Source organism: Alosa sapidissima, chromosome 9, assembly GCF_018492685.1.
Source record: "Alosa sapidissima isolate fAloSap1 chromosome 9, fAloSap1.pri, whole genome shotgun sequence".
NCBI lineage: Eukaryota > Metazoa > Chordata > Actinopteri > Clupeiformes > Clupeidae > Alosa > Alosa sapidissima.
Genome location: NC_055965.1, coordinates 38,006,063 through 38,016,967, shown reverse-complemented (window position 1 = coordinate 38,016,967; position 10,905 = coordinate 38,006,063). Strand labels below are relative to the sequence as shown.

The 10,905-nt window shown below is 43.8% G+C and overlaps 1 protein-coding gene across 2 annotated transcripts in view; it reads right to left on the bottom strand.

Annotated features, from left to right (window-relative positions):
• Positions 1 to 669: 669 nt before the first annotated feature.
• mief2 (mitochondrial elongation factor 2) overlaps positions 670 to 10,905 on the bottom strand; it is a 19,542-nt gene continuing 9,306 nt past the window's right edge. Inside the window, exons 3-6 of one of the 2 annotated variants that reach the window (XM_042104348.1) lie at positions 10,033 to 10,183; positions 6,095 to 6,432; positions 1,128 to 1,987; positions 670 to 1,049 (exon numbers count right to left, since the gene is read on the bottom strand). In XM_042104348.1, coding sequence (XP_041960282.1) covers positions 1,142 to 1,987; positions 6,095 to 6,432; positions 10,033 to 10,183 — 1,335 coding nt within the window. In that variant the 3' untranslated portion in view covers positions 670 to 1,049; positions 1,128 to 1,141. Of the gene's footprint in view, positions 1,988 to 6,094; positions 6,433 to 10,032; positions 10,184 to 10,905 lie in introns of both variants that reach the window. The other variant, XM_042104349.1, reaches the window with a different exon arrangement.

Genomic DNA, 10,905 nt, shown 5'->3' with positions numbered 1-10,905 from the left:
TCTTCCATAGCCTACGTGCACAAGTAGTTTGAGTAGAACTACTGATCTTCATTATCTCCTTGCTTGTTTACATCTTATCATGTATGGTATTATTTCATGATCGCTAAACGTTGGATTCTTTTTAATGTTGTCATCAGTTAACTTCATTCAACTGTGCTTGTATGTAGGCGCTGCCATTCAGTTGTGGACGTTCGTAAATTGCGTTTATGGGCAGAGAAAGGCAGAGAAAGGCGCAGTTTACACTAGTTTGATAAATACGACGGAAACTTGGGTCTGACAGCGTTCGCAATCTGCGGTTTGTCCATGGCGCTGATAACGCTACGTTCGCAAATGTACGTATATCTGGCCCTCAGTCTTCTGTCATGAGAAATCAATGTAATGTAATCTGTACTCAGTCTTCTGTCATGAGAGACCAATGTAATGTAATCTGTACTCAGTCTCAATGTAATGTAATCTGTATTCAGTCTCAATGTAATGTAATCTGTACTCAGTCTTCTGTCATGAGAGTTGACTTCTGTTTTCAATCTTCTGTAATGAGTTGATCTAATTATAAGTGACATACTACTGTCTGTGTGTGTGTGTGTGTGTGTGTTAGGTAATCATCAGTGACACACAATCAGTGTGTGTGTGCGTGTGTGTTAGGTAATTATCAGTCACACACCACACACATATTATTTCACTTGTTTATTTGTTACATTCCACAAATGGACTTCTAGCCCCTCTCTCTCACTCACACACACACACACACACACACACACACATTACACACTATTCATGTCTATTCACATCAACAGTACACTCCAGAATGTTGTGTGTGTGTGCGTGTATGAGTGAGAGTGTGTGTGTGTGTATTTGATTATATTTGTAGATAAGTATTTTATATATTATTATTATTATTATTATTATTATTATTACTTATTATTAAGTAAAACCTCTGAAAGATCCCAAACTCAGTGTCTATATGCAATATTCTGGTGAGTAATATTTCTAACATGGCTCAGTAAAGCCCAACTCCTGTGTGTGTGTGTGATATATGTGTGTGTGTGTTAGATCAGTAGTATCTCTGGCTGAGACACTGCGCAGTACAGCATGAATCCCATCTTGTGTGTGTGTGTGATATATATGTGTGTGTGTGTGTGTGTTAGATAAGTAGTATCTCTGGCTGAGACACTGCGCAGTAGAGCATGAATCCCATCTCGTCTATGTCGTCCTCGCTGAACTCCTGCAGTAGATTGACAGCTGGTTTGAAGTAGCTGGGGAGACGCCCTATCTCCAGGTAGCCAATCAGCTCCTCGATGGCCTCCTGGAAGCGCCCACTGAAGGCCTCCTCGGACCAATCGGTGGCCTTGTCACTGAGGTGCAGCAGCAGGTTGCCTAGGTGACGGCCGGACAAGGGGCGGAGCGTGGGGTTGGTGCGGCAGACGGCCTTCAGCGTCTTCAGGCACTTCCTCCTCACGCCGCCGTCCGATTGGTCCAGACTGGCCAGCAACCCCGCCTCTTTAGGGTACAGGCTGTAGAACCAGGCGTGCTCACAGGGCGCGTGCGTGTGTGTGTGTGTGTGCGCGTTGAGGCCGTGTGTGTGGGTGTGTGTGTGTGTGGGCCCGGCGCAGACGGACTCGTCTCCGATGCAGAGTGTGGGAAGCACGCGCACAAACAGACGCTCCTCTTCCTCCTCTGGCTCCTCCTCTTCCTCGTCGCTAGGGCGGACCTCCAGCTTGATTGACGCGTCGCCGTGGGCGTCCAAGACGGGCCGGACCTGGCACCCCAGAGAGCCACTCAGTGACGGCCAGTTCATCGCCTCGGTGACGGACTTGGCCAGTTGCTCGGCGACCAGCCGCGCCGACAGGTACCCGCCCACCAGGAAGTGGTCCCAGTAGCTCCGCCCCCGAGGGAAGTACTCCAGATTCTCTCGGCGAATCAGGAAGAGCTGGGGGTGGGACAAGAAGGTGTCCTCTCCTCGGACAGCTGACCACAGGGACTCCTCCACCTGCACACACACATTATACACACACACACACACACACACACACACACACACACACACACACACACGCATGCACACACACACACACATTATACACACGCACGCGCACACTCACGCACACATGCACGCACGCGCACACACGGACACACACACATACACACACATACATACATACACACACGCACACACACACACACACACAATAAAAAGTCTTCATTTGAATCCAGAGCAACAAAGCTTCAGGAAGAGCAGTGACTAAGTGACATGTTTACACACCTGTTCCAGTGTAAACACACACAAATGCACACACACACAAACAAACGCAGACACACACACGCAGACACGCAGACACACACACACACACGCACAATAAAAAGTCTTCATTTGAATCCAGAGCAATAGTGGGGGGCCTTAAGGACATTTTCGCGCAAATTCATCTAAAAGCGCCAAATTTGGCACAATACTGAAATGATTTAGCTAGGGCGCCGGAGTCAGCGACCCTTGGGGCCAAGATAGCGGCCAAATCCAATATGGCCTCTGCCCGAAAAGGGTTCCGGCTATAACTTTTGAACCACATGAGTTACAAATACAAACTTGATATCTTTTTCAGCTAAATTGATCATAAGGAATACATTGGAATGTTCATATTTATGACCCGGTGCATCTGGACCCCTTATTCCTCCAATTCTAATACGGCCGCTGTCCAAAAAAGCAGTTTTGGCTGTAGTATGGGGCCTTACACCCCATTGTTCGTGCAAATTCATCTACAAGCACCAAATTGACACAGATGTAGCTGAGGGCATACTGAAATGATTTAGCCAGGGCGTCCAAGCGACCTAGATGGCGGCCAAATCCAATATGGCCGCCGCTTGAAAGGGATTCTACTAGCTTTTGAGCCAGATGAGATACAAATACAAACTTGTCTATGTCTATTTTACCTTTTTTGACCATGGGAAACCCATAGGAATACTTACATTTATGATTGAGTATATCAATGAGCATCAAACCAGCTAATAGGCTAACTGAAAAACACACCATGCCAATCTCTAGGTATGGTGAAGGGCATGTGATGATGTGGGGCTATTTTAATTCCAAAGGCCAAGGGAACTTTATCAGGATGCATAGTATCCTGGATCCATGAAATAAGTGGCCTTTAAAAATAAAAAAAATCTGCCTGCCTCTATGGGAATTTAACATAGGGGTCAAATACTTGTACTTGTGCCCCTGTAATTTAAGGAAGAACATTTATTTATTTACTATACATTTTTCATTCACTAAGAAAATGGTGTCCTTAAAGGTTGGATTTTTACTCGTTTTTTTAATTAAGGCATTAAGATCAATTTCAAACAGATGATTATATATTCCTACCCTGGAAATCCAGAGTTCTCGCAAGAGCACAATGGAATTGTCTCTGCGAGACACTTTGGCATAGCCTAGAAATCTGAACGTGCCCCTAGCGGCAGCAAATGTGCTAGTCTAGCAACTCTCCGTTGGCTTGTGAGCTCCAGAAATCGAAACTCAATCAGGCCAATGAAATCGTGTATAGAGTCGTTAGGTGGGCTTAACATAATGATTGATGGCAGAGTTGCAACGGTTTGGCTTGAATTCCCTGCTATAAGATGGATGTTGCTGTTGGCGAACAGTGTGACACGAGTTAAGCTTTTATTAAGTTGGCAAACGTTTGAACTAGCCAACTCGGACTGAGCACTGCGAACGGTGAGTGCCCAGACCCTACATTTTAATGTGGGTCTGGCTCGTCAGGCTAACTCTGGCAATGAGCAATGATGCACGTTACTTTTACCCCTTGCATCAGGTGGAACCAATCAAATCGTATCTGATATAGGCGGGCCAGAGGCGAGCTAAATTGATGACGACAGCGCTGTACCGTTGGAAACATTTTTAAATGCATGCTTGGTGCCACCCCTCGAGTTGGGCCATTACATTGTTCGTGGCCCTTAATCTTTCTAGATTATCAGGGTCTGTATTTTCCAGGATAGTATATTCCTCTTTTTAGTCAAATACTTATTTTCCCTCTGTATCAACTATACATTTGTATCTCATCTGGTTCAAAATATGCAGCCAAATCCCTTTTTAGGTGGCGGATTTGGCTGCCATCTTGGTCTCAGAGATCACTAGCTCGGGCGCCCTGGCTAAATCATTTCAGTATGCCGTCAGCTGCATCCGTGCCAAATTTGGTGCTTGTAGATAAATTGGCGCAAACAATGGGGTGTAACTAGATAGATAGATAGATAGATAGATAGATAGATACTTTATTTATCCCCAAGGGGAAATTCAAGGTCTCAGTAGCATACAGACATCACACACACAACATTCACTAACAGCAGAAAAAGTAATAAAAGTAAATAATATAAAAACCACAACTAAGCAATAAGGACAGAAGAAGATAAAGAATAAAGTAAAATACAAATTACACTAAATAACACTAAATCTAAATCAAGTTTAAAACAGTATCCACATAGTGTGCTTAGGGGTGATTAAGTATGAGGCGCTTGCAATGACTGAGGCAGGGACTGAGCCTGTGATTCTCTGTGCAAAGTAAGGTAAGGTGCTCTGTGTGAGTGTCATGGTGATGGTGCAAATGAGTAAGTTCAACAGTGCAACAGTGCAAGAATAAAGTCTAGAGACCAGCAGGGTCATTCCACGTCAATTCAACCAGGGCCCACGCACTTAGATCTCAAAAAATTCTAAAAAAATTACCAGGTGTACCTATGTTACCCAGAAGACACACTGCAAAATTACTCTTATGTAAGATCAATACTTTCCAAGATACAGCCAGTTTTACAGGGGGAGGGGGGTGTCGATTTTGTTCGGCCCCACAGCGCAAGAACTAAACCATGTAGGAGGCTCAAATTTTGCATGCTGGTACATAAATAGGAATAGTATGTAGCAAAATCGTCACGTTTGGTCTGGATAATCCTGCATGGTCATAGCTGTCCCTCAAAGTTGATACAAATGTTATTGGAGTTTTTGGCTGGGCTCTGTTTAAGCCTTCAGAAGACATATTTGTACTCAACATAGGCTCTTGATTTATTTTCCTTACTGAGATAAGTAGAAACACTCTCACAAAAAACAATGAACAGAAAATAAATTCCTTCAGGGTCTGAACAGCAGACTTTACAAGTCTAAAAAATCATTTTGGTTCTCATTTTCAGAGCACCCAAACACCTTGTGGGAATATACAAAGATTTTTTTAATATTTTTTTCTTTATTCTCCATGATCTTTTCTTTTTAAAACACTAATTTGACTTGTCTTATGCAAATCTTTCTTTTTCACTTTCCACCCTGAACATGGGCAAAATGCTCCGCTGGTGGGAAAACGCATGGGACTCATAGCGCTGTCCTATTGTGTGCAGAGGGAATTTGAATTTTACATTTTAATGTGGGTCTGGCTCATCAGGCTACCCCAGCATACCACTGCATTGGAGAATTGGAGGATTAAGTGGTCCAGATATACTGGGTCATGAATATAAACATTCCTATGTGTTTCCCATGATCAATTAAGTTGAAAAAGACATCAAGTTTGTATTTGTACCTCATGTGGTTCAAAAGTTATAGAACCCTTTTCGGGTAGCGGCCATATTGGATTTGGCCGCCATCTTGGCCCTGAGGGTCGCTGGCTCTGGCTAAATCATTTCAGTATGGACCCTTTCAACAATTAACCGGTAGCTTTGGATGCTGAAACGTTACAGTCGACACGGGCAACAAGTAGGCTGTCGTATGGACCCTTTCAACAATCAAAACAAAAACAATGCTTGAACGTTCTATTTGGGCCCCAATCTACTTCCTCTGCATTAAGATAACATATGGAATGTTAAAAAGGAAGTCTTGTGGGGCCAACTATGATGCTGATAATGGAACTCTCTTGAAAGGGTCCATAACTTGAGCTACATCTGTACCAAATTTGGCGCTTTTAGAAGAATTTGCGCGAAATGACCATTTTATGTGCTTAAGGCCCCCCACTACAACAAAGCTTCAGGAAGAGCAGTGACTAAGTGACATGTTTACACACCTGTTCCAGTATAAACACACACAAATGCACACACAAACAAACGCAGACACACACATGCAGACACACACACACTGACTCACCTGTAGGTGTACCAGTAGAGAGGTGTGGTCGGCGGTGATGACCTGTAGGTCGTCCAGCAGTGACCCAGCCAGGCGCAGCTCTCCTAGCGGCATGTGCGGATGTTTGGTGCGTAGGAAGGCCTGGATCTCCGTGGCGACCTCGAGAGCCCGCCTCTGCGCCTGCATGGTGACGGGTGGAGGAACACACACACGCGACGCGTAGTACTGCTGCAGACGCTCCTGCAGGGTCAGACACACACGGGGCGCAGACACACACGCGCGCTCCGCCGACACACACACGCGCTCTGACAGATGTCTCTCCAGTGCAGGTGCAGCAGGGAGCGGCTGGGAAAGATCCGCTACACACACATGCACACACACACACACACACACACACACACACACACACACCGGTTACTGTTTTTTGCAGTTACTAGATATGAGCTGCTGACTGCAGAGTTAATCCCCAAACCCATATATGTATTGTTAATCCTAATCCCCAAACCCATAGATATGTATTGTTAATCCCCAAACCCATATATGTATTGTTAATCCTAATCCCCAAACCCATAGATATGTATTGTTAATCCCCAAACCCATATATGTATTGTTAATCCTAATTCCCAAACCCATAGATATGTATTGTTTTTTTTTTTACATAATTTTGGGCTTTTTATGCCTTTAATGATAGGACAGTGGAGAGTGACAGGAAGCGAATGGGAGAGAGATCAGGGGTGGGATCCGGAAAGGACCACGGGGCGGGAATAGAACCTGGGTCGCCGGCGTACGGTGCAGGTGCCCCAGCCAGTTGCGCCACAGCTGGGGCCCATAGATATGTATTGTTAATCCTAATCCCCAAACCCATATATGTATTGTTAATCCTAATCCCCAAGCCCATATATGTATTGTTAATCCTAATCCCCAAACCCATATAAATATTGTTAATCATAATCCCCAAACCATAGATATGTATGGTTAATACCCAAACCATAGATATGTATTGTTAAGATTAATCCCCAAACCATAGATATGTTAATACTTTTACATTTTTATGAAAATGTCCAAAATGATCATAACCTTAATAATCTAAGTCAGTGGTCCCCAAACTTTTTCTTGCGAGGGCCAGTTTACTATGCCTGGCTGTAAGAGAGGGCCAGAGACTCGGAGTATATCAGTAATCATAAATAGCTTAGTGCTGTGAACAACAGCAGTCTACCTTAGTTGAATATTCCATTACATTTAATCTATAGGCTATTGCAATTTAATACCATTGTTAGCTGTGTTTATATTGCCATCATGCCATATCAGTGTAAAATGTAACTCAAATTAAATAATACTAATAAAAAGACTTTTGCATTCCCAAAAGTATTAGCAGGTAGTCCCAAAAGTATATTTCATTAAAAATGTGTGAACTCTGAAAATTTAAAGTTCTCAAACTATGAGAATTTTATGAAGTGCTGAAGTGGTCTGAAATGACCACCATTCTAACTTTCACTCACCTGAACTTGTGAACATTGTATGAACATTTGAACAAATAAAAATAATTATCCCAGAAAGTCCCAGTAATATGACTTGAATATAAGTTAGTTAGTTATTAACAATTCATTGATAAACTTTTAGAATACTTTGAGCACTGATGCTGTCAGCATAGGCCTCTTACATTGTTTGCAGATAGGCCTACATTTCATTCCGTTTTTGATGGCAAACGCAAAACAGCGCCAAACCAACTACCAGTGGACAAAAAGAGTATTACATGTGTACTGTTAAGACTCGCCATAGAGAATGAATGAGGGAAATTGCGGAGGTTATAGTTTGACGATGTCGTACTCCCGTGCGGGCCGGTTGCTATATACCACGGACATGTTTTGGGGGGCCACCCAAAATGAGGTGGCGGGCCGTAGTTTGGGGACCACTGATCTAAGTAAACAATGACAAACCCCTGATTTACTACTAAAGCAAAACAACGACTAACAAGCTTTCTGCTCAGTGACTGTTTAGGTACCTTGACTCTACTCTACTCTACTCTGTTTAGGTACCTTGACGCTACTCTACTCTACTCTACTCTGTTTAGGTACCTTGACTCTACTCTACTCTACTCAGTTTAGGCATCTTGACTCCACTCTACTCTACTCAGTTTAGGCATCTTGACTCTACTCTATTCTACTCTACTCTACTGTGTTTAGGTACCTTGACTCTAGTCTACTCTACTCGGTTTAGGTACCTTGACTCTACTCTACTCTACTCTACTCGGTGTAGGTACCTTGACTCTACTCTACTCTACTCTACTCGGTGTAGGTACCTTGACTCTACTCTACTCTACTCGGTTTAGGTGACTCTACTCTACTCTACTCTACTCTACTCGGTGTAGGTACCTTGACTCTACTCTACTCTACTCGGTGTAGGTACCTTGACTCTACTCTACTCTACTCGGTTTAGGTGACTCTACTCTACTCTGTTCTACTCGCTTTAGGTGACTCTACTCTAGGTACCTTGACTCTACTCTATTTTACTCGGTTTAGGTGACTCTACTCTAGGTACCTTGACTCAAGGCCTCATTAACTTGGGACACACAGTACCAGGTACCAGTTTTTGCTAATGAAAAACCAAAACAAGCAAGTGAGGTGAGTTGAGCAGATACCATGCAGTGGAATAGTGTTCATTGCCAATCAGGGGTGTAGTGGCAAAAAAAGAGGTGGGCAAACCATACATTGTAGTTGTGTGATCAGGCGGACACAACGCGGTCACCGGTATAGCGAACACAATGCGGTCACCGTTAAGGCAGACCACGGTATACCTCAACACAGTATGAGTCACCATGCTGATCTGGAGTCAGCCCCCCTCTCCTCTGCTGCTACCTGATAAACTCCCACAGACACACAGCACTGACCTCAGCACAGTATGAGTCACCATGCTGATCTGGAGTATAAGTATATACTCTTTTGATCCCGTGAGGAAAATTTGGTCTCTGCATTTATCCCAATCCATGAATTAGTGAAACACACTCAGCACACAGTGAACACACAGTGAGGTGAAGCACACACTAATCCCGGCGCAGTGAGCTGCCTGCAACAACAGCGGTGCTCGGGGAGCAGTGAGGGGTTAGGTGCCTTGCTCAAGGGCACTTCAGCCGTGCCTACTGGTCGGGGTTCGAATCGGCAACTATACATTGTAGGTGTATGATCAGGCAGACCACGGAATACCGGTGTATGTGTCTGGCCACATCACTATAGGCCACACAAGCAGCTGACCACATCACTATAGGCCACACAAGCAGCTGACCACATCACTATAGGCCACACAATCAGCTGGCCACATCACTATAGGCTACTATTTGGCTGTTCCCTCATAGGCCACACAATGAGTATTCAATTCCTATATTAATGTAAATGCACTGCTAACTCCAGAAGGAGTAAATCTAGATAATAAATAAACACTAATAAATAAGAAATATAATAAAGAAATAGTAAATCTTACAGGCAGACTATGTCTGTAAATATTAAATCTATTAAATCTTACAGGCAGACTATGTCTGTAAATATTAAATCTAATCTTACAGGCAGACTATGTCTCTGTATGTCTCTGTAAATATTAAATCTTACAGGCAGACTATGTCTCTGTATGTCTCTGTAAATATTAAATCTTACAGGCAGACCATGTCTCTGTAAATATTAAATCTTACAAGCAGACTATGTCTCTGTATGTCTCTGTAAATATTAAATCTTACAGGCAGACCATGTCTCTGTAAATATTCAATCTTACAGGCAGGCTATGTCTCTGTATGTCTCTGTAAATTTTAAATCTTACAGGCAGACTATGTCTCTGTAAACGCCATTTCCCAAATTCAGGAGGTGCATAAACAGTGTTTGCGTGTGTGTTTGTGTATGTAGGTATAGGTGTGTGTGTGTGTGTGTGTGTGCGCACTTTTAGCCTCCACTACAACCCTGGTGCCAATGACATACCTTTTCGGGTTGCCACAGCGATCTTTTTCATGACCACATCCTCAATTCCCTTCTTCAGCAGTTTGGGGGAGGAGCTAACCAGGCTAAGCTCCTCCCAGCTGTCCGTCATTGGCTTGTTGTCTTCTGCCCTCCTTCCTGCACGTTCAATGATCTGCAGAGCACACACACACGCACACGCACACACACACGCACACGCACAGACACACACACACACGTACACACACACACAGACACACACACGTACACACACACACACATTCACTAGTTATCTCATATTCAGAACATACAGCAAAACATAACATATAAAAATATATAGACGCACACTGGAACACTTTCTCTGACACAACCAACACACACACACACACACACACTGGAACACTAGACACACACACACTATGGAACACTCTTTCTCTGACACTACCACTCTCACACACACACACTCACACACACAGTCACACACACACACACAGTCACATAGTCACACACACACACAATCACACACACACACACACACACTATGGAACACTCTTTCTCTAACACTACCACTCACACATACACACGCACACACACACACTCTCCTACACACACACACACTATGGAACACTCTTTCTCTAACACTACCACTCACACATACACACGCACACACTCAAGTCACACACACACACACACACACTCACTCTCCTACACACACACACACACTCACACACTCTCCTACACACACACTCACTCACACACACACACTCACTCTCCTACACACACACTCACTCACACACACACATATACACACACACACGGACATATACACACACATACACACACACGCACATATACACACACACACAATCACACACACACTATGGAACACTCTTTCTC